The sequence below is a fragment of the Microcaecilia unicolor genome, chromosome 8 (genome assembly GCF_901765095.1).
Source record: "Microcaecilia unicolor chromosome 8, aMicUni1.1, whole genome shotgun sequence".
Lineage (NCBI taxonomy): Eukaryota > Metazoa > Chordata > Amphibia > Gymnophiona > Siphonopidae > Microcaecilia > Microcaecilia unicolor.
The window spans coordinates 168,597,654-168,622,706 of NC_044038.1; the positions used below are offsets into that span (position 1 = coordinate 168,597,654).

The 25,053-nt window shown below is 48.9% G+C and overlaps 1 protein-coding gene across 3 annotated transcripts in view; it reads right to left on the reverse strand.

The window, feature by feature from the left end:
- The window catches only part of SMAD5 (SMAD family member 5), a 60,549-nt gene that overhangs the window by 14,387 nt on the left and 21,109 nt on the right, over positions 1-25,053 (reverse strand). For all 3 annotated transcript variants that reach the window (XM_030211117.1, XM_030211119.1, XM_030211118.1), the window contains exons 4-5: positions 23,001-23,120; positions 9,085-9,306 (exon numbers count right to left, since the gene is read on the reverse strand). In XM_030211117.1, the coding sequence (XP_030066977.1) occupies positions 9,085-9,306; positions 23,001-23,120 (342 nt within the window). The remainder of the gene's footprint in view (positions 1-9,084; positions 9,307-23,000; positions 23,121-25,053) is intronic.

Genomic DNA, 25,053 nt, shown 5'->3' on the forward strand with positions numbered 1-25,053 from the left:
CATACTAGAATAAAGGTGGAACAAGTTATAGGTAATGCACTTTTTACTGGATTAATTGTACTGACCTGAAAGCAGCATGGCCTTTGAAAGCTAGCCACAATGCAATAAATCATGCCAAGCTTAATACAGTACTTTACTTCTGATTTAGCTTTGATATTTTTTTTATAATGCTTAGATTACCTCCCATGATCCAAGAGTTTTACAGCAAAACATCTGCACTAACCAGGTAACTGCAATCACTTTAGCATTAATCAGCATATAAAATACATACCTTATGGGCTGCATATGGAATAATTTCCAGTGCAGCAAACGGTGCTAAAGCTTAATCAGAAAAGTATAAAAGCTGTTCAACACTGGATCTATATTTTACCTCCATAGATAAAGTTTCTAACTTTCCAATCACTTCAATGGAAATCAATGAGAAGTTAAAAATTTAGCCACCAATGACTGGAGATAGGTTTCCCAACTTGGAGATCCCAAAGCCCGGTATACCCTGCCCTAGAAGGGGGGGGGGGGGGGGGGGGGCAGACAGTGAGCAAAAGATGCAAAAAACAAAGAACGCAGAATCTGAAAGGTAAGGTAAGCAGAACTTGCATTAAATTCAGCATCTTTCTGCTATGTACCATACCAAAATTATTTCATTTAGCCACAAAGGCTACAATCAACCACATACAAAAAAAAGGAATTTTAATGACAAGAGATCATGATATGAGGCTAGAGGGCAGATCTTTACTCAAAAGATGGCAGATATTTGGAATCACCTACCAATACAAGTGTCTGCAAAAAAGGGCCTAGTGGTTGACATCAGAGAAACTAGGTTTTAAACCTTACTTCTCTCAATTGGGAAAGTCAATTTTATTTTTGTTGCCTCAAGCACTGACTTAGGAGGTCCTTTTAATAAGGCTTAGTGTGAGCTAACAGACATTAGCATGTGCTAAATACTACATGTCTTTTTTATACCTATGGCACTTAGTGTATGCTAATGTCCGTTAGTGTATGCTAAGCTTTAGTAAAAGAACCCCTTAGATTGCAACCACTCTGAGATAAAATTAGAAAGGGTCTAGAAATACAAATGATTATTATTGTGAAAAATTGAAGGATGTTTGAAGTAAATAAAGCGGACAGTGCTGGGAATACAGTTGGGAGGTTTGCAGTATGGGAAAATTAGGTTCTTACCTTGGTAATTTTCTTCCTTAGTCATAGCAGATGAAGCCATTACGTATGGGTTATGTCCATCACCGCAGGGGAGATAGAGAGCACTCAAACTTTCACAGTGCCCTCTTGCCAGCTAGCTCCACTGCCTCTTCAGTATTTGAAGCTTCCAAAGCAGTATGGCAAACCGCAATGGGAATCACAAGAGCTTTCCTCACAGCGAACGATGGCCCATCACAAGGGTATGAACTCATAAAGGAGGAATGCACATCCTCCTGGAGGGAATAAACTCATCCTCCTTATTGTATAAGTGGAGGGGAACACACGCGCCTCCTGGAGGGAATCACACATCCTCCAACACACTGGAGGGAATGAACTCATCCTCCTATTTATAGAACTGGAGGGGAACACACGCGCCTCCTGGAGAGAATCAACACATCCTCCAAAAAAACATGCTGGAGGGAATGAACACATCCTCCTAAATTTAAACTGAACATGAATCCTGAAGATTGTTTTCCAACTTTCTCCCAAGGAAGGAACTTCAGGAAATTAGAACAGAACCTGAAAAACAGATTCACAGCATACAGACAATCACACAGGGAGGGCTCATGGCTTCATCTGCTATGACTAAAGGAAAGAAAATTACCAAGGTAAGAACCTAATTTTCCCTTCCTTGTCATCAAGCAGATGAAGCCATTACGTATGGGATGCAACAAAGTAATCCCTAGATAGGGTGGGAACAAGCCACACCACGCGCTAGCACTTGTGCACCAAAACGCGCATCCCTCCTGGCAGCCACATCCAGCCTGTAATGTCGGGCAAAGGAGAGCTTAGAAGCCCATGTTGCTGCACTGCATATCTCTTGAAGAGAGAGTGCTCCCGTTTCAGCCCAAGAGGAAGAAATCGCTCTAGTAGAATGCGCCTTAAAGGCTACAGGCGGAACCCTGCCGGCCAGCAGATAAGCTAAAAAGATAGTTTCTTTGAGCCAGCGGGCAATAGTGGCTTTAGACGCTGGAGACCCTCTGCGAGAACCGGATAGCAAAACAAACAGATGATCAGAAGTCCTGAAAGAGTTAGTAACTCGCAGATACTGCAGCAGAGTCCTGCGCACATCCAAAAGGTGCAGCTGCCCAAAAGATTCTGGAAACTCTTCCTCTGAAAAAGAGAGCAAGAAAATAGGCTGGTTTAGGTGAAAGGCTGAAACCACCTTAGGCATAAAGGAAGGCACGGTCCGAACTGTGACTCCGGACTCTGAAAATTGCAGAAATGGGTCTCTACAGGACAGCGCCTGGAGCTCTGACACCCGTCTCACCGAGGTAATGGCCACCAGAAAAACGGCCTTCAGTGTCAAATCTTTCTCCGATGCTCACCGAAGCGGCTCAAAAGGAGATGCCTGCAGGGTTTTCAAAACTAGCCCCAGGTTCCAAGCTGGACAGGGTGCTCGCACTGGAGGTCGGAGCCGAAGCACCCCTCTAAACCGTGCCACATCTGGGTGAGCAGCCAAAGACACGCCTTCCACCTTACCATGAAGGGAGGCCAACGCTGCCACCTGCACCCGCAGGGAATTATAGGCCAAGCCTTTTTGTACACCTTCCTGCAAAAAGTCCAGAATCGGCGAGACAGGAGCCCGCATTGGAGCAATGGCTCTGGAAGCACACCAAGACTCAAACAGGCACCAAATCCTGGCATAAGCCACGGAAGTGGACCGCTTGCAGGAGAGTGGAAATAACTTTATTGGAATAACCTTTATCCCTCAATTGCGCCCTCTCAATAGCCATGCCGTAAGACCAAAGCGGCCGGCGTCCTCCATGGCTACCGGTCCCTGAGTCAACAGGTTCGGTACCACAGGTAACGGCAGAGGAGCCTCCAGGAGCATCTGTCGGAGGTCTGCATACCAAGGTCTCCTTGGCCAATCCGGGGCGATGAGGACCACTTCTCCTGGGTGCAGCCGAATCCGCAAGAGCAGGTGCCCTATCAAGGGCCATGGGGGAAACACATAAAGTAGACCCGGAGGCCAGGGTTGAGCCAAGGCATCCAACCCCGCCGAGCAAGGATCTCTCCGTCTGCTGAGGAAGCACGGGACTTTGGTATTGGCACTTGTCGCCATTAGATCCATCACGGGCTTGCCCCATTTGGCACAGATCTGCAGGAATACTTCGTCTGCCAGATTCCATTCTGCTGGATCGATCTGATGCCTGCTCAGATAATCGGCCTGCACATTGCTCTGACCTGCAATATGAGCTGCCGACAGACACTGAAGATGCAGCTCGGCCCAGTGGCAAATCAGTTCGGCCTGCGCGGCTAGTGCTCTGCACCTTGTTCCGCCTTGTCGATTTATATAGGCCACCGTTGTCGTGTTGTCCGACATCACTCTGATAGCCAATCCTTCCAGGGTCACTTGAAAGGCCAGAAGCGCCTGAAACACCGCTTTCAACTCTAGGCGGTTGATGGACCACTCCGACTCCTCGGGTGTCCATAGACCCTGGGCATGCTTCCCCTTGCAATGTGCGCCCCAGCCCTTCAGGCTGGCATCTGTTACCACTAGGCACCAAACGGGGAGCGTCAGCGGCATTCCACGCCGCAGCATGCTGTCCGAGAGCCACCACTCCATGCTGAGTCGGGCCGCAGGGAGCCAAGTAAGTCTGCATTGGTAATCCTGAGAAATAGGAGACCATCTCCGGAGTAGGGAATACTGTAGAGGTCTCAGGTGCGCTCTCGCCCAGGGTACCACTTCCATCGTGGCTGTCATCGATCCCAGCAGCTGGACAATGTCCCAAGCTCGCGGGCGGGGCATCCTCAGGAGCAGACGGACCTGATTCTGAAGCTTGCACCGCCTTAGCTCGGGTAGGAACACATAGCCCGAGACTGTGTCGAACCTGGCCCCCAAAAACTCTAGAGATTGTGAAGGGGTCAGGTGACTTTTGGCCATATTGACGACCCAGCCTAGAGATTGCAGTACTGAGACCACTCTGGCTGTAGCTTGTAAGCTCTCTGTTGCAGAGTCTGCTCTGATGAGCCAGTCGTCTAGGTACGGGTGAACCCTGATACCTTCTCGCCTGAGAAAAGCAGCTACTACCACCATTACCTTCGAAAAGGTTCGGGAAGCTGTGGCGAGGCCAAAAGGCAAGGCCCTGAACTGGAAATGTTTTCCCAACACCGCAAACCTCAGAAACTTCTGGTGCGGGGGCCAAATCGGTATGTGCAAGTAAGCTTCTTTCAGGTCTAGAGACGTGAGAAACTCTCCTGGCTGGACCGCCGCAATGACGGAGCGCAGGGATTCCATGTGGAAATGCCGCACTCTCAGGGACTTGTTCACTTCTTTTAAGTCCAGAATAGGGCGAAAGGACCCACCTTTTCGCGGCACCACAAAGTAGATGGAGTATCGGCCACAGCCTTGCTCGGCGGGAGGCACCGGGGTCACTGCCCCTAACTGAATCAGACCTTGTAAAGTCTCCTCCACCGCCGCCCGTTTGACAGCAGAACCGCATCGGGACTCCACAAACACGTCTCTTACTGGGGCGTTGAATTCCATTCTGTATCCATCTCTGATCAGGTCCAGAACCCACTGATCTGAGGAAATCTTGGCCCACTCCTCGACAAAGAGGGAAAGCCGTCCTCCGATGACAGGCATCGAGGAGAGGGCCGGCGCACCATCATTGAGAGGGTCGCCCCTGAACTCCTGGTCTTGAGCCACCAGCTGCGGAACGCTTGTCCGAGCGAAAGGAGTTCCTCTGCTGACCACGGGCACGTGAAGTGAACCCAGCAGAACGCCCCGGGCGGTACCTTCTAGCTTCACGGAAACGAGGTCTGTACGAGGAGTGGACCGCCTGGCCCTTAGAGGAAGGCCTCTGCCTATCTTCGGGCAAGCGCTGGGGTTTTGGATCACCCAGGCCTTTCACAATTTTCTCCAACTCCTCACCAAATAGGAGAAGTCCTTGAAAAGGCAACTTCACCAACCTTTGCTTAGAGGCCATGTCCGCTGCCCAGTGTCGTAGCCACAGACGACGGCGAGCTGCCACTGCTACTGCCATTTGTTTAGCCGAAGCTCTGACAAGGTCATAAAGGGCATCAGCCAGAAAGGACAAGGCCACCTCCATCCGCGGAGCCACATCCAAGAAGGGCTCCGCTCCATCTCTGGGCTGAGCCACTGCCTGTTGCAGCCAAGCTAGGCAGGCTCTAACAGCATAACAGCTGCATGCAGACGCCCGAACAGTGAGACCTGCAATTTCAAAGGACCGTTTCAATGCTGTTTCCAGCCTACGGTCTTGAACATCCTTTAGGGCAACACCTCCTTCAACAGGGAGGGTAGTTCTCTTTGTCACCGCAGTGACTAGGGCATCCACTGTAGGCATTTGAAAACGAGCCATATGTCCCTCACGCGAGGGTATAACTGCCCCATAGCCCTGGAAACTCTCAAAGGTCCCTCGGGGTCAGCCCACTGAGCCGAAACAAGCTCTAGGATGGAGTCATGCAAAGGGAAGGCCCGAGCAGCTTTCTTGGTACTAGCCATCCTGGGATTACCCGAGGAGGTCATGCCACTGTCAGGATCTTCAATCGAGAGGGCCTGCAGGGTATCTGAAATAAGCGCTGGCAGCTCATCACGGTGGAAAATCCTCACCACGGAGGGATCATCCAGATCCTGTGGTAAATCCGCACCTGACTCTGGTTCCTCAGACCAAGAACGTCTGTCAGAGTTCTCCGAATCCTCACACCCCGACCACGGGGGGGGGGGGGGGGGGGGGGAAGGTGCACCACAATCTGAAGGGAATTAACCCTTCTGCGCTTATCTTTAGGCCAAGCATCCGGGAAAAAAAACCTCACTGGGCAGTCCCAGGCCAGAATCCATTGGGGGGGCAATCAGAGGAGCCTCAGGCGACCCTTGAGGAAGGGCTCTTTTCATCATGTATGCTTTATGCAGCAAAAGCACAAAATCCGGGGAAAAAATCTCACCCTGGGCACCCAAATCCTGAAATAACCTCATCTCGAGGTGCCCCACCCGGCTCAGGTCTCTCCGTGTCCCCGGAGGCCGCGCCATGCGGTGTAAGCAAAATGGCGCCCGCTGCCAGCTCAGAGCGGGAAGTAACATCGCTCGCCATGCTCGGGCCGGCTCCTACGCCAGTACAGCACGATTTACAGAGCCCTGCTGCTGATTTGCGCTTGCCACAAGTGGAACAGCGCTTTACATTGTCCGCAGCCATCGCCGAAAAACGGCGGTAAAATCCAAAATGGCGGTTTCACGCCAAAATCGCCCCGATCGCGGGCCCACCCCGGAGGAGTTGGAAAACACTCTTACCTCAAAGGATCTAGTGTACAACTACGATCCCGCTGAAAATCAGGTCAAAAACCTCTGTTCCAGCGTCTCTCTGCGTTTAAAAAACGCGACGCAACTTTTTTATTTTTTTTTAAGCTGTGAGGAAAGCAGAGGTATTGAAGACTCCGGAGGCTCAAATGAGTGGGAAAGGCAGGGAAAGGGCAAACCTATATGCCTGCATCCACTGTTGGTGGGTAAGGACAGGGAAAGCAAGGCATATGTCCACATCCACGAGGTATGGGTAAGGCAGGGAAAGGGCTAACCTATGTGCCTTAAAGTGAAGCTGCTATAGCCTCCAACACCCTGGTTAACAACTGGCAAGCAGGAACCACCTCCCGGCAGATTTTTCTGGAGCTCGAAAAAGCTGCAGCCACCCTGCTAGGGGAGATAGAGAATACTGAAGAGGCAGTGAGCTAGCTGGCCAAGAGGGCACTGTGAAAGTTTTGAGTGCTCTCTATCTCCCCTGCTGGTTGATGGAATAACCCATACGTATGGCTTCATCTGCTTGATGACAAGGAATGTACATAATCACCCTTCACTCCTTCAGGAGCAGAGGAAAAGGAGGGGTGATAAGAAAATGAAGGAAAGATAAAGAAGAGGAAGCCTGCAGGTAGTAATGTTTGAAACTGGAGTGTCGCACCTTCCCAGAAATCAACTAAGCTGGAGATCGCGGGTTGATGATGACTAAATACTGTTGGACAAAGGTGGCAGCAGGATAAGTGTGGATAAGAAAACAAGAACTGGTCTTATGGAAAGCTATGGGATAGCCAACGGCAGTGGCAACAACTCCACAGAAACTGCAATGATTTGATACCAGCCCAAATGTATATGAAGAGCCTCACTAGTTTTAATATAGAAACTGGTAGAGAAAAAAAAGGACAACATTTTTCCCTTAAAAAAAAAAAGGGGGGGGGGGGGAATGTTAATTCAAATATAAACGGAGGGTTTTATATTCAAGTAGTCTTCCTCCTTCCCCCCTCCTCAATGGTGTCTGGTATTCCTTTCCTCCCTCTCCCCCCATCCCCCAAAGAGAGTCGTTCCCCCCCCCCCCCCCCCCCCCCACCACCACCTACCATTTCACCTGGTGTTCTAGTAGTCAGAGCAGGACCTACTCTCACATGCTCCTGCCCATGTTGTCTTCAGCGGCAGTCTCACAAGGTTGCCGCTGGAGGTCACAGCAGCCATTTTGGGATTGGAGCTACTATGGAAGACCAGAAAAAATGATGCTACAGTAATCCAAATGGGGCACCAGAAGAGCATAAAGAATGGTCTATTGAGAAGCATCATCAAGGAATGAATGGATAATTCTGAACTGCCAGATTGAAAGGAAGCGTGAGTGCAAGAGTAGCCTAATGGTTAGTGCAGAAGGCTTTGATCCTGGCAACCTGGGTTCAATTCCCACTGCAGCTCCTTGTCACGTGTGGCTGTCACTTAACCCTCCACTGCCCCAGGTAAACAGCTTAGATTGTGAGCCCTCTAGGGACAGAGAAAGTATCTGCATATGTGTACAGTGCTATATACTTCTAGTAGCACTATAGAACATGATTAGTAGTATAGTAGTAGTAGTAGTAGTAAAGGAAGCAGGTTTTCAGTAATAGTTTCGAAGCAAAAAAATCCTGAGGGCTTACACTCTAAGAGGATCTTTACTAGGGTTAGTGACGTTATCTGCCAAAAGGAGTCATTTTTATTTCTATGGGCCCTGCTGCAGATAACATGTGCTAATCTTTAGTTAAAAAGAAAAAAAAATCTCCTAAGTCCTGTCCCTCAAGCAAATGGAGAAATAAGTTACCTGCCAAGGTCACAAGGAGCAATCAGTAGGAGAAACAGGATTTATCCCTGGCTTCCCTAGTTCTCAAAGCACTGCTCTAAATATTAGGCTACTCCTCCACTCTAGCAAGGAGAAGTCCTCTTCTCTGCACTGTGTGACTCACAGTAAGTTTGACCAAAGGTGTAGGAACTCCCATGTGGTCTGAGAGTCTCAAATCTCGCAAGACCAGCACAGGAGTTCTTGCACTGCATAGATCAAAAGACAACAAACTACATGTAGAGGATCGAGATCAGTAGTGATGGCTGGCTAGCTGGACTAGTTGCTGTGAAGGGTGACTAGCTAGCATGGAGAAGAACGTAACCAGATAACTGGGGAGACAGCAAAAGCCAACAAGGAAAGGGATGGTTAACTGAGCTGTTGATTGGGGAGAGGATGAAAGAGACTTGTGGGAGTGAGAGCTGTTGGCTATGTACTTAGCCAGTGCCTGCAGTAGTATATTAAAGACTTCATTTACTAAGCTTCAGATAAAGAATAGGAAATCTTAATTAAATCAAGACCTCCGAGAGGGATCTCTCCTCTCACCGGTGCTACCTTATCTGTTTAATAATAAAAGGAGGAATATTATCCCAATGGCTGACAATGCTAGGATACAGGGTATTACTGTAGCATGTCTCACAGATCTGATTTTCTGATACCCCAATACACGTTTTTCACATGACAGACTTGCGTCCATGGAAGTTTGGTGCTCAAATACATTTTTGGGGTTTGCTCCCTTCCAATAACAGGTAGTACTACATGATCTAGAATTTTGTGGGTAAACCCTTATATAGAATGAGCTGGTTTCAAAGATTACCTTTTCCAATATGTCGCCTAGTGTTTTCAATTGTTGAGTTGCGATTGACATTAGACAGCAAACCAAGACAGAACCGGTTCTTATTGTTAGAAGGATCTGTAAATCCATCTACTAGAATACTAGTCGAAGATGCATGGAAAGCCTCACCAACACGATTGTTTAATTCGTAGTATACAATGGAGCACCAGTGCTTAGGTTCTTCATAAGCAACAGGTTGAACATCTGTGAACAAATCAAACAAGTCAATTAGATAAATTATTTCAAAATTAAGAAAACTCTAAAATATATTGAGAATTTTAATGTTAACATCACACTGACATTTACAAAATCGACACCTCAAATGGCCGAAGATCATGAAATGTTAAACTCCTCTTGAATGCATATTACAACTATGCATTCATGTATGGTTATTTTTGTAGACAAAAGATATTTTGAATACCATCAGTAACCAAAATTTAGTAGAAACTACTACTGAACATCAAGAAAATTATTACTGCAAATATCTGGCACAGTACAATTTGGGGGGGGGGGGGGGGGGAGAGCAAAGGCTCAGAATCCTGTGCTCTGGACGATAGGATACTCCTGGGGTCCTCTTTGTCCCCAATTTTAATATTTTTCTTGCATTATTGGCCATATTGATACAAAGTTTGGGGATATGGAGCCATATATATGCAGACTGTGGTACTGGTCGCTAAGGTGGAAATAGAGACTCAAGATCTGTAACTGCTAGTAGAATTATAAAATGTTTGGATGGGGTATCTTCTTGGTTTTGAATGTAGATAAGAAGAAGGCTTGTTAGATAGGTAAAATATGTATATCATACCTGATAATTTCTTTCCATTATCATAGCTGATCAATCCATAGACTGGTGGGTTGTGTCCATCTACAGCAGGTGGAGATAGAGAGCAAACTTTTGCCTCCCTATATGTGGTCATGTGCTGCCGGAAACTCCTCAGTATGTCGATATCAAAGCTCCATCCGCAGGACTCAGCACTTAGAGAATTACACCCACGAAGGGACACTCTGCCCAGCTCACCACCGCCGAAACGGGGGAGGGGAATTAACCCAGCTCATCCCCACACAAGTGGGGGAGGGGAATCCGTCCAGCTCATCCCCGCGGAGCGGGGGAGGGACACCACACCCGCCGATGCGGGGGGATCTGGCTTATCCTGCAACCGCAACCGCGGGAGGAGCTGACTGACCCTAACACCGCCGAAGCGGGAGGGGTACAAAGCTGCCCTACAGCCGCACGAAGCGGGAGGGAGTGCCGGCAGAATTTATGTCTCAATCCAGCCCCGTAAAACGGAGGGGAGAGGAATGCAGCAGCTCACTGTAACACAAACTCGTCTCAACTCTTGAAGAATCCAAGTGAAAGAACTTGAACACGAAGTCTTTCTGAAATAACTGAAGACTAAACTTGAACCTGAAATGCAACCAGAATAAAAACAGAACAGATATCTGGGAGGGGCTATGGATTGATCAGCTATGATTAATGGAAAGAAAATTATCAGGTATGATTATACATAATTTTACCTTCCATATCATCAAGCTGATCAATCCATAGACTGGTGGATGTACCGAAGCAGTACTCACCCAGGGCGGGACATTGAAATCCCCCTGACCTCAAACACTGAAGCTCCAAACCGGGCCTCCGCCCGTGCAGCCACAGTCAAACGGTAAATGCTTGGAGAAGTTATATGAGCCGAAGCCCAGTTTGCCGCCTTGCATATCTCTTCCAAGGAGACGGATCCGGCCTCTGCCATCGAGGCCGCCTGAGCTCTCGTGGAGTGAGCCTTCAGCTGGATAGGGCGGCACCTTCCCCCGCGGCCACATAAGCCGCTGGCAATGGCTTCTTCCTTGACCCATCTTGCCACTGTAGGCTTAGCAGCCTGCAGACCCTTACGAGGACCTGCAAACAGGACAAACAGATGATCCCGATTTCCGGAAATCATTGGTCACTTCCAAGTAGCTGAAGATGACTCGTCTCACATCCAGATATTTAAGAGCAGAGTACTCCTCTGGGTAGTCCTCCCTACGAAAGGAAGGGAGACAGAGCTGCTGATGCACATGGAAGCGAGAAACAATCTTGGGCAGGAAGGAAGGCACTGTGCGAATAGTCACTCCTGCCTCAGTGAACTGCAGAAAAGGCTCTCGACATGAGAGCGCCTGGAGCTCGGAAACTCTTCTGGCTGAAGTGATAGCCACCAAAAAGACTGCTTTCAACGTCAGGTCTTTCAGAGATGCCCTCGACAAGGGTTCAAAAGGCGGCTTCTGCAATGCTCTTAGCACCAGGTTGAGATTCCACGCAGGCACCACTGAGTGCAGAGGAGGGCGCAGGTGATTAACTCCCTTGAGAAAGCGCACCACATCTGGCTGCGAAGCCAGGGAAGCACCCTTCAGGCGGCCCCTGAAGCAAGCCAGAGCCGCTACCTGGACTTTAAGGGAACTGAGCGACAGGCCTTTCTCCAGACCTTCTTGCAGGAACGCCAACACTGAAGAAATTGGAGCAGTGAAGGGAGAAAGTGAGCCTGCTTCACACCATGCTGCAAAGATACGCCAAACCCTGGCGTAAGCAGTAGAAGTAGAGCGTTTCCTCGCTCTCAGCATAGTGGCGATGACCTTGTCTGAGAAGCCCTTCTTCCTCAGACGCTGCCGCTCAATAGCCAGGCCGTAAGACCAAAGGGAGAGGGATCCTCCATCACCACGGGACCCTGATGTAACCGGCCCTGCTCCACTGACAGCCGCAGAGGATCGTCGACTGAGAGCCTGATCAAGTCCGCATACCAGGGACGTCTGGGCCAATCCGGACCCACCAGGATTACCCTGCCGGGATGCTTTGCCACCCGGTCTAGCACCCTGCCCAACATGGGCCAGGGCGGGAACACATAGAGGAGCTCTTGTGTCGGCCACTGTTGGAGAAGAGCATCTACTCCCAGGGATCGAGGGTCCCGTCCTCTGCTGAAAAAGCGCGGCACTTGGCAATTGGCCGATGACGCCATCAGATCTAGGCTCGGCTGGCCCCAGCGCTTCGTGATGTCCAAGAACGCCTGAGCAGATAGTTGCCACTCTCCGGGCTCCAAGGTATGGCGACTGTGAAAGTCCGCCTTGACATTCATGACTCCGGCAATGTGGGCCGCTGAAAGCTGCTCCAGGTTCGCTTCCGCCCACTGGCAAAGACTCATAGCCTCCTTGGCTAGAGGGGCGCTCTTGGTACCTCCCTGGCGGTTGATATAGGCCACAGCCGTGGCATTGTCCGACAGGACCCGTACAGGCTACAACACCAGTACCGGGATGAACTCCAATAACACCAACCGAATGGCTCTGAGTTCCAGGAGGTTGATAGACCACTTGCCTCTGCAGGAGACTAGAGCCCCTGCGCTGTCCTTCCCAAGCAGTGGGCTCCCCAGCCCATCAAAGAGGCGTCTGTCGTGACGACAATCCACTCCGGGGTCACCAGAGGCAATCCTGCAGACAACTTGTCTGTCTGCGTCCACCAGCTCAGCGCCTTGCGCACTGCTGGGTCCACGGGAAGGCGCACAGCATAATCCTCCGACATCGGAGTCCAGCGCAGCAGCAGAGATAGCTGTAGTGGTCTCATATGAGCCCTGGCCCAGGGCACTACTTCCATCGTGGCCGTCATAGAGCCCAACAGCTGCATGTAGTCCCAAGCCCGAATAGGAGAGGCTACTAGGAACTAGTCCACCTGAGCCTGAAGCTTGACAATCCGATTGTCTGGCAGGAACACTCTGCCCACTTGGGTGTCGAATCGAACTCCCAGATACTCCAGGGACTGAGTCGGGCGCAGCTGGCTCTTCTTCCAGTTGATGATCCATCCCAGGGAGCTCACAAGAGCAACTACCCGGTCCATAGCTTTGCCGCACTCTGCATAAGAGGGGGCTCGGATCAACCAGTCGTCCAGATAAGGATGGACTTGTACTCCTTCCTTTAGCAGGAAGGCCGCTATGACCCCCATTACTTTGGAAAAGGTCCGCGGAGCAGTAGCCAACCCGAAAGGGAGGGCTCTGAACTGGAAGTGTCGTCTCAGGACTGAAAAACGCAGAAAGCGTTGGAGAGGAGGCCAGATGGGAATATGCAGGTACGCTTCCTTGATGTCCAAGGAAGCCAAGAACTCTCCTGCCTTCACTGCCGCTATAACAGAGCGGAGAGTCTCCATGCGAAAGTGCCTCACTTTCCAGGCCCGATTGACCCCTTTGAGGTCGAGGATAGGCCGGACAGAACCTCCTTTCTTTGGAACCACAAAGTAAATGGAGTAACGTCCCTTGCCAATCTGATTTTTTGGCACCGGAACGACCGCACCCAGGCGGATCAGGTTGTCCAAGGTCTGCTGCACTGCCACAGCTTGACCGGAGACTTGCAGGGAGAGAGTACAAACCCGTCTCTTAAGGGTTGGCAGAACTCTAGCTTGTAGCCGTCTCTGATGACTTCCAGCACCCACGCGTCTGAAGTTATAGTGGTCCACTCGCCCAGAAACGAGGACAGCCGTCCTCCAATCTGCACTGGGGCGTGGACCAAGGCCCCGTCATTGGGTACGAGACCCTGGGGGAGGACCGGAGGGAGCACCTCCGGGACGGCGGTCTCTGCGAAAGGAATGCTGCTTGGGGGAGAAATTCCTCTTGAAGGAAGAGGGGGCAGAGGAACCCGACTTGCCCGGGCGGTACCGACGGGCTTCCAGCAACCGTCCTCTGGAGGTACCGGGACGAGTACTAGCCCGAGCCCTGACCTCTGGTAATTTCTTGCCCTTAGACGTGCCGAGATCGGACACGATTTTGTCCAGCTCGACCCCAAAGAGCAGCTTGCCTTTAAAAGGCAATCTAGCCAGGCGGGATTTAGAGGCGTGGTCAGCAGACCAATGTTTCAGCCAAAGCCACCGCCGCGCAGAGACTGTCTGAGCCATGCCTTTAGCTGAGGCTCTCAAGACATCATACAGCAAGTCTGCCAAATAGGCTAAGCCCGATTCCAGGGCCGGCCAATCAGCCCTCAAGGAAAGATCCGAGGGGGAAGCCCGCTGCACCATAATCAGGCACGCCCTGGCCACATAGGAGCCGCAAACTGAGGCCTGCAAACTTAAAGCAGCTGCCTCAAAGGACGACCTTAAGGCCGCCTCCAATCTTCTGTCTTGGGCGTCCTTTAGGGCCGTGCCACCTTCCACCGGCAACGCCGTTTTCTTAGTCACCGCAGTGATTAAAGAATCCACGGTAGGCCACAGATAGGCCTCACGTTCACTCACAGCCAAAGGATAGAGGCGGGACATAGCCCTAGCCACTTTAAGGCTCGTTTCCGGGACATCCCATTGAGCCGCAATTAAGGTGTGCATGGCATCATGCACGTGGAAGGATCTAGGCGGGCGCTTCGTCCCCAGCATAATGGCAGAGCCAACAGGGGCTGAGGGAGAGACGTCCTCCGGAGAGGAAATCTTCAAAGCGTCCATGGCCTGTAAAAACAGGTTGGGCAAATCCTCTGGGCTAAAAAGCCGCGCTGCAGAGGGGTCATCCGCTCCATCCGAGCGGGGATCTATCTCCTCCAAGGAATCCGCAAAGGACCGTTGGGAGACCTCAGACACGCTGCCCTCATCTACATCGGAGGAGACAAAGTCCTCCAAGGCCTGGAAATCAACCCGAGGGCGTTTACCTCTGGGAACCTCAACCTCTTTATCAGAAGAGGGAGCAGGGGCAGCGTTTTGCATGAGGAAAGCCTGATGCAGCAGCAAAACAAACTCGGGGGAGAAACCCCCCAGACTGTGCACTTCCGCAGCCTGGGCAACAGCCCTAGACGCACTCTCAACCGGCGCTCGCAATAGCGGGGGAGAGACATGCTGCGCATCCAAAATGGCGTCCGGCGCGAAACTCCGCGAAGGAGCCGCGCGGGAAGAACGGCGCTTAACTTTAGCCGCTTGTGCCGTCGCCCAAATTAAGGGCGTTCATGGCATTAATGTCTCCAACCTCAAGGGCGGCCCACGAAGAAGCCGTCCGAGCCGCGTGGCCGGCCAAGATGGCGGAGGCGAGGAGCGGGGGATGGGCGTTTATGGCGGGAAAAACCGCCACGCCGGAGGAACGACCGGGACATTCATCGGTCACTAAACTGTCACCCATCAAGGGCGAATCAGGTTGTAAAACCCCCGCATCCCCTCTAGAAGCGCTCCAGCGATCCGGGGAGCGACCCTTTGCGCCCTCGCCCTCCGACGCCATATGCCACGAGGAGAAGAATCGGGGAACCCCCTGCCCGCTATAAAAAGGTAAAATTACCTGCTTGCCGCTCCGAGCTGTAACGAACTGGTGTCCCAGTGAGTAGCTGCAATGAACGTTTAAAGAAACGTCGAATTAAACGCCTTTAAAGACGTTTAAAATTTTTTTTTTTTTTTTTTTTAAACGGAGCCAGCGGGAGGGGGGAGAAAAGGAGGGACCTGGCACCACCAGGTTTGCACTTGCTCAAAAGAGCCCTCAACCCCAGGCCTCAACAAAACCTAAGGATTAGGCTTGGAGGCCTAGCCAGAGCTGCTGCTGTGTGTGACCACCACCTGCTGAGATAGAGAACATACTGAGGAGGAGTTTCCGGCAGCACATGACCACATATAGGGAGGCAAAAGTTTGCTCTCTATCTCCACCTGCTGGTAGATGGACACAACCCACCAGTCTATGGATTGATCAGCTTGATGATATGGAATGAGGCTTATTTTCAAAGCACTTAGCCTCCCAAAGTGCTTTGAAAATATGCCTCTATGTGTCATTTAAGTTGTCCACCCTTGGTTCCACTTTTGCAAGGTTTGCCCACGACATTGCTGGGCACTTTCAAAATATTAGGGTGTGCTGATTGACTCCCAACTCTCCTTTGCTGAACAGGTATCATCTGTTGTACAAAAGGTGGGGGAGGGAGGTTTGTATTGTGTCAGCTCATTTCTCTTAGAAATTATTTAGGTGAGGCCTTGCTGCATATTTTAATTAATGAGCTGTTGATTTCTAATTTAGACTCAAGTGGTCTATGCAGATATTACTTTTGCCAACCTTAAACTTCTTCAAGCCTTGCAGAATGCAGCTGTTCAATTTTTAGGGAGAGCTAGAGGATGTGATTATGTCATGCCACTTTTTATGTTATCATTGTCTTTCTGTGAAGTACAGCATTGAATACATTAGGGCATCTCATAAAGTGGTTCCGCTTTATCTTGCTGTTGCACCATACAAGCCAGAGAGTTGTAGTCTGTCTCAGACTGTATATTGGTGATTCTACCTCCTACAAGCGTTCGTTGGGAGCCTATGCACATTATGCATTTTTCTTGTTTGGTACCCATCCCTGTTTTGAATTCCTTTCCTGTTCATCTTTCTACAGAGGAATCTCTGAAGAAGTTTAAGGTATTATTAAAAACACATTACTTTGTTCAAGCTGTTTGGCATTTCAGAACCCAGGAGGTAGAGAGGTCTCTCTCTTAGAAAGCACCTGTAGGAATTTGGATGAACTTGGGTGTGTGGGTTAGGTCTTTTCTATGTGAAAAGGTGTTCATTCTTTGTATTATTGGGCTCATAACAAATCACATACAAAATATTTAAAAAAAACCAACGCAATCAAAATTATTTCTTTACACAACTATACAAAAAAAACAAACAAACAAACTCTACAATTGAAACATACCATGTAAATTTTAATCTGCTGTATTAAAATAATTTATACATCAGAGGAAACAAAAGAAAAAATAAATGAGTTTTCAATGCTTTTTTAAACTGGTCCATATTTTGTATTGAACGAAGTTCAATGTGCAAAGCCTTCCATAATTCCGGACCTTTGATGTAGAAAATAGATGATCTGCATTCTTCTAAATAAACCTGATGAAATGAAGACACGTCAAGTAGCTGTTTCTGAGATGATCTCAGAGAACGAGTAGATTGATAACATCTTAAAATGGCACTAAGAGTTGGTGAAATATTACCATTCAATATTTTGAAAACTAGCAATAAGATTTTAAATTCAATGAGAAATTTTACAGGGAGTCAATGCACTGATTTCAAAACTGGAGTAACACGATCATAACGACAGCCTCCTTTAATCACTCGGGCTAAAGTGTTCTGAGCTACTTGTAGCGCCTTCAGCATGTTACCGGTAATCCCCATTAGCAAACCATTACAGTAATCTAACAGTGATCAAACTACAGACTGAACAATTTTACAAAACTTTTCAACAGAAACCACTGATCTAATATGCGGTACAATTCTTAATTTATAAAATACCTTTGCTATTATGTTTCCAACCTGGTTTTTCATAGATAATGTAGTATTAAGTTGCACCCCCAAATTTCTAATCTGATGGACAATAGGGATATTAGCAAAGTCAATGTTAAAAACCTTAGGACAATTTGCCCCTTTTGTACCAGAGAGGAAAGGAATGGGAAAATTAGGTTCTTATCTTGGTAATTTTCTTTCCTTTAGTCATAGCAGATGAAGCCATTACGTATGGTTATGTCCATCAACCAGCAGGGGAGATAGAAAGCACTCAAACTTTCACAGTGCCCTCTTGGCCAGCTAGCTCCACTGCCTCTTCAGTATTTGAAGCTTCCAAAGCAGTATGGCAAACCGCAATGGAATCACAAGAGCTTTCCCTCACAGCGAACGATGTGGCCCATCACAAGGGCATGAACTCATAAAGGAGGGAATGCACATCCTCCTGGAGGGAATAAACTCATCCTCCTTATTGTATAAGTGGAGGGGAACACACGCGCCTCCTGGAGGGAATCACACATCCTCCCAACACACTGGAGGGAATGAACTCATCCTCCTATTTATAGAACTGGAGAGGACACTGCGCCTCCTGGAGGAGAATCAACCATATCCTCCAAAAAAACATGCTGGAGGAATGAACACATCCTCCTAAATTAAACGGAACATGAATCCTGAAGATTGTTTTCCAACTTTCTCCCAAGGAGGAACTTCAGGAAATTAGAACAGAACCTGAAAAACAAGATCACAAGCATACAGACAATCATACAGGGAGGCTCATGGCTTCATCTGCTATGACTAAAGGAAAGAAAATTACCAAGGTAAGAACCTATTTTCCCTTCCTGTCATCAAGCAGATGAAGCATTACTTATGGGATGTAACAAAGCAATCCTAGATAGGGTGGGAACAAGCCACACCACAGCGCTAGCACTTGTGCACCAAAACGCGCATCCCTCCTGGCAGCCACATCCAGCCTGTAATGTCGGGCAAAGGAGAGCTTAGAAGCCCATGTTGCTGCACTGCATATCTCTCTGAAGAGAGAGTTGCTCCAGTTTCAGCCCAAGAGGAAGAAATCGCTCTAGTAGAATGTGCCTTAAGGCTACAGGGCGGAACCCTGCCGGCCAGCAGATAAGCTGAAAAGATAGTTTCTTTGAGCCAGCGGGCAATAAGTGGCTTTAGACGCTGGGGACCCTCTGCGAGAACCGGATAGCAAACAAACAGATGATCAGAAGTCCTGAAAGTAGTTAGTAACTCGCAGAATACCGCAGCAGAGTCCTGCGCACATCCAAAAGGTGCAGCTGCCCAAAAGATTCTGGAAACTCTTCCTCTGAAAAAGAGGGCAAGAAATAGGCTGGTTTAAGTGAAAGGCTGAAACCACCTTAGGCATAAAGGAAGGCACGGTCCGAACCGTGACTCCGGACTCTGAAAACTGCAGAAATGGGTCTCTACAGGACAGCGCCTGGAGCTCTGACACCCGTCTCGCCGAGGTACTGGCCCACCAGAAAAACGGCCTTCAGTGTCAAGTCTTTCTCCGATGCTCGCCGAAGCGGCTCAAAAGAGATGCCTGCAGGGTTTTCAAAACTAGCCCCAGGTTCCAAGCTGGACAGGGTGCTCGCACTGGAGGTCGGAGCCGAAGCACCCTCTAAGAAAACCGTGCCACATCTGGGGTGAGCAGCCAAAGACACGCCTTCCACCTTACCACGAAGGGAGGGCCAACGCTGGCCACCTGCACCCGCAGGGAATTATAGGCCAAGCCTTTTTGTACACCTTCCTGCAAAAAGTCCAGAATCGGCGAGACAGGAGCCCGCATTGGAACAATGGCTCTGGAAGCACACCAAGACTCAAACAGGCACCAAATCCTGGCATAAGCCACGGAAGTGGACCGCTTGCAGGCTTGCAGGAGAGTGGAAATAACTTTATTGGAATAACCTTTATCCCTCCATTGCGCCCTCTCAATAGCCATGCCGTAAGACCAAAGCGGCCGGCGTCCTCCATGGCTACCGGTCCCTGAGTCAAAAGGTTCGGTACAGAGGTAATGGCAGAGGAGCCTCCAGGAGCATCTGTCGGAGGTCTGCATACCAAGGTCTCCTTGGCCAATCCGGGCGATGAGGACCATTTCTCCTGGGTGCAGCCGAATCCGCAAGAGCAGGCGCCCTATCAAGGGCCATGGGGGAAACACAAAGTAGACCCAGAGGCCAGGGTTGAGCCAAGGCATCCAACCCCGCCGAGCGAGGATCTCTCCGTCTGCTAAAGAAGCACGGGACTTTGGTATTGGCACTTGTCGCCATTAGATCCATCACGGGCTTGCCCCATTTGGCACAGATCTGCAGGAATACTTCGTCTGCCAGATTCCATTCTGCTGGATCGATCTGATGCCTGCTCAGATAATCGGCCTGCACATTGCTCTGACCTGCAATATGAGCTGCCGACAGACACTGAAGATGCAGCTCGGCCCAGTGGCAAATCAGTTCGGCCTGCGCGGCTAGTGCACTGCTACTGCCATTTGTTTAGCCGAAGTTCTGACAAGGTCATAAAGGGCATCAGCCAGAAAGGACAAGGCCACCTCCATCCGCGGAGCCACATCCAAGAAGGACTCCGCTCCATCTCCGGGCTGAGCCACTGCCTGTTGCAGCCAAGCTAGGCAGGCTCTCACAGCATAACAGCTGCATGCAGACGCTCCGAAACAGTGGAGACCTGCAATCTCAAAGGACCGTTTCAACGCTGTTTCCAGCCTACGGTCTTGAACATCCTTCAGGGCAACACCTCCTTCAACCGGGAGGGTAGTTCTCTTTGTCACCGCAGTGACTAGGGCATCCACTGTAGGCATTTGAAAACGAGCCATATGTCCCTCACGCAGAGGGTATAACTGCCCCATAGCCCTAGAAACTCTCAAAGGTCCCTCGGGGTCAGCCCACTGAGCCGAAACAAGCTCTAGGATGGAATCATGCAAAGGGAAGGCCTGAGCAGCTTTCTTGGTACTAGCCATCCTGGGATTACCCGAGGAGGCCATGCCACTGTCAGGATCTTCAATCGAGAGGGCATGCAGGGTATCTGAAATAAGCGCTGGCAGCTCATCACGGTGGAAAATCCTCACCGCGGAGGGATCATCCAGATCCTGTGGTAAATCCGCACCTGACTCTGGTTCCTCAGACCAAGAACGTCTGTCAGAGTTTCTCCGATCCTCACACCCCGACCACGGGGGGGGGGGAAAGGTGCACCACAATCTGAAGGGGAATTAACCCTTCTGCGCTTATCTTTAGGCCAAGCATCCGGGAAAAAAACCTCACTGGGCAAGTCCCAGGCCAGAATCCATTGGGGGGGCATCAGAGGCGCCTCAGGCGACCCTTGAGGAAGGGCTCTTTTCATCATGTATGCTTTATGCAGCCAAAGCACAAAATCCGGGGAGAAAATCTCACCCTGGCACCCAAATCCTGTCCGGTGCTAGCCACTCCTGAAATAACCTCATCTCGAGGTGCCCCACCCGGCTCAGGTCTCTCCGTGTCCACGGAGGCCGCGCCATGCGGTGTAAGCAAAATGGTGCCGCTGCCAGCTCAGAGCGGGGAAGAAACATCGCTCACCATGCTCGAGCCGGCTCCTACGCCAGTACAGCACGATTTACAGAGCCCTGCTGCTGATTTGCGCTTGCCACAAGTGGAACAGCGCTTTACATTGTCCGCAGCCATCGCCGAAAAACGGCGATAAAATCCAAAATGGCGGTTTCGCACCAAAATCGCCCCGATCGCAGGCCCACCCCGGAGGAGTTGGAAAACACTCTTACCTCAAAGGATCTAGTGTACAACTACGATCCTGCTGAAAATCAGGTCAAAAACCTCTGTTCCAGCGTCTCTGCGTTTAAAAACGCGACGCAACTTTTTTTTTTTTTAAGCTGTGAGGAAAGCAGAGGTATTGAAGACTCCGGAGGCTCAGATGAGTGGGAAAGGCAGGGAAAGGGCGAACCTATATGCCTGCATCCAGTGTTGGTGGGTAAGGACAGGGAAAGCAAGGCAATATGTCCACATCCACAGAGGTATGGGTAAGGCAGGGAAAGGGCTAACCTATGTGCCTTTAAAGTGAAGCTGCTATAGCCTCCAACACCCCGGTTAACAACTGGCAAGCCAGGAACCACCTCCCGGCAGATTTTTCTGGAGCTCGAACAAGCTGCAGGCCACCCTGCTAAGGGAGATAGAGAATACTGAAGAGGCAGTGGAGCTAGCTGGCCAAGAGGGCACTGTGAAAGTTTGAGTGCTCTCTATCTCCCCTGCTGGTTGATGGACATAACCCCATACGTAATGGCTTCATCTGCTTGATGACAAGGAACTGAGTTTTTGAAATGTTCAATGTCAAACGATTTCCATCCATCGCAAAATTTTTGAAAGGTAAAATCTCAATTTAACAAAAGTATCTTCAAAAGAGTTCTCAACAAGACAGTACAAACCGTATGTCATCAGCATACAACTTGTATTGCACCCCAAACGTCTCAACATACCTAAATCTGCACTACCCTAGCTGCAAAGGACTAAAATACAAAACAACTTACGCATCCAGTGTTTCCTACATCAGCACACAACTGTGGAACGAACTACCAAAAGCCGTGAAAACCACATACGACCACCTACACATCAGAAAAACACTAAAAACTCACCTGTTTAAAAAGGCATACCCTTCTGAGCCAACTTAAATGCCTGATCTACGCGACAAAACACCACTAAAGTTTGTAACTATCAATAAACGACTAACCAAAGTACGATTCCTTTATGTGGTCCTTCCACATGAACCTTTCTTACTACAACATAACCTTGTATTTGTTTACTCCGGAGGCTACTTACACCTCTCCGGCACTATGTAAGCCACATTGAGCCTGCAAATAGGTGGGAAAATGTGGGGTACAAATGTAACAAATAAATAATGTACATAAAGGTACAAGAAAAAGATTAAACAACACCGCTGAAAGACAGGAGCCTTGTGGAAAACCTGTCAAACAGACCAGAGACTCCGATTTTTCTGTTCCTTCGAACCTTTTCTTTGGTTCCACCAGAAAGGCACCCGGCAATAGTAGTTGTCGTGTGAAAACACCAATAACATTGATTTTTTTTTTAGCCTCAAAACAAACATCCAAAGGCCCTGTTTACTAAGGCATGCTAGTGTTTTAACGTGCCTACAATTAACGCACACGCTAACCGTGTAGGTGCCTATAGGGATATTGTAGGCGCGTACACTGTTAACAAGTGCCCATGATGATTAACATGCGTTAAAAACACTAACGTGCCAATAACATGGCTTAGTAAACAGGGCCCTAAATTTGCAATCTATAGATACCTAGGAAAACAAACCTTATTTATATTCCACCCTTAACCCATGAAACTTACAAAATTCCCTATTAGTTACATAATGCAGCATAAGATAAATTCACATTCCAACATAGAACTATGTGCACATAACATATCGATCCCTAGTCTTTCAGGAACATGTTAGAACCCATAACATATTTTGAAAATTTGGTATGAACAGTACAAACACAAAAGAGATTAAGGAGAGACACTGAATCTCATAAGCCTTCGTCCCTATGTAAAGCAGGCTAAAAACCAGTAGTAAGAGTAGTGTGGATATAAGAAACCAGCAATTAAAACAAGCTGACTTGTTTTTAAATATTTGATATCATAAAATATTCACAAGCAATTGCATTTTACTATATCTTACCTCTACTAGACACAGCTGGCAAAATTGGTGGAATCATTATGCTACTCGTATCCATGGACTGTGAATTATCTTGTCCCATAGGATCTTCTGGAGGCATATATGCTGGCGGTGGGGTATCAGCTAAGAAAAAAAAGACAAAACATTAACTGCTGCCTCCAGACAGTAAACATTGTCCAAAGCATGAACATTACTTGTGTATGTATATCTGATATCTTCAAGCTGTGTAAAAGCTAAATCATAATAAATATATCTACACTTTTTTCAAAAAACAAAACAAAAAACTGTACAAAGCTTGTCCTCTGCATAACTTGGTCAAAACATGATAGGTGGGAAATGTGGGATCCAAATGTAACAAATAAATAATAAAATTTCAATAAAATTTGAGATATATCATCCTGAATAAATTTGCAATAAGCTTACACTCACGCTGGCCACCTCACCTAAATGATGTCACAACCACCTAGGACCCTGTTTACAAAGGCATGCTAGAGTTTTAGCACGCGAGAACCATGCAGATGCCCATAATATTCCTATGAGGAGGAGGACCTGATCCTTATTACAAATTTGTATCTGAAAAAAGGTAATGGTTCTCATAGACTGGAGCAAGAATTTCCAGAAAACGTGGTGGAAGAAAGTGTTAAGTATGTTTTGAAGAAATTGTGAGAAGCAGGCTTGACGGATCACCAGTGAGGAAGTGGCAGGGCCCAATCAGTTCACACTAAAGAAAACATCATGACAGTGAAGGGACATTATTTAGGTGAGGTGGATGGCACAAGTGTAGGCTTATAGCAAATTTATTCAGGATGATATATCCCAAATTGTATTTAAAGTGGTCAAGTTTTGAGAGTTATGTAGAAATCAAGCCTTGTATAGTGCATGCATATTTATTATGATTACTATTTTTAAGCTAATCTTAATAAGCATTGTCATTACAGATGTGTAGGTTTTTGTGTATATATGAGCTTACACCCAACTCTAATATGTATGTTTTTGTTGTAAACCACTGAGAATAGCAGATTGTGCGGTATATAAATTTTTGAAATACAATTAAAATAAATTCTAATTATACCAAGAATTGTACACAGGTCATTAACATAATCAATACATATAAATGGCGAGTGTCGTACTGACTCACAAATGCGCAGTAGAGACCCTCTCTGCCCCGCCCCCACATCAATACGTGATGATGAGGGCGGAACAGAGAGGGTCTCTACTGCGCATTTGCGAGGGACACCGCCGTCGCTAATGCTCCCCCCACCCGGAGTCGCCGCCGCCATCCACCTTCCACCCAGTCGGGCCCTTGCTCCGCTATTGAAACAGCGAGGACACGCAGCACACAGCTCTGCTGAGTTGCCGTCAGCCTTCCTTCTTCTTCTCTGCCTGTGTCCCGCCCTCGACGACGTTACGTCACACGAGGGCGGGACACAGGCAGAGAAGAAGGAAGGCCATGGCAGCTCAGCAGTAGAGCTGTGTGCTGCATGCCCTCGCTGTTTCAATAGCGGAGCGAGGGCCCAACCGGGTGGAAGGTGGGTGGCGACGGCTCCGGGGGGGGGGGGGGGGGGACACACACACACACGAACTCGGAGGGGGAGCGGCAGCGGTGAACTCGGCGAACCCCCCCCCCCCTCCTATACTAGCCCGTTTTTATGGGCTGAACGGCTAGTAATTTCATAAGAGGGTGCCTATTAGAGACCTGCACGGGAACGGGGCTCGCGGGAATCCCGCGGGGATGGAAGCAGTTCTTATGGGGCTTCTGTGGGGACAGCAGCAGTTCCTGTGGGGTTCTCGTGGAAGTGTATGCTGCACTTGTGCCAGCCTCTCACCTACCAAGTACCAAGTTCTTTGAGTGCTGTCTCCTCTGCCTCCTTACTTTGACAGCACAGATGTGGAAAATCTCCATTAAGGAGGTGGTAGAGATACAAATGGTGATGAAATTCCAAAAGACATGGGATGAACACAGAGAATCTCTAATTAGAAAATGGAAGTTATAAAAAGCCTAAACTTAAACGGCTGCTTGTGTGTGGATGTGTCGAGTGACACTTAGATGGCGACT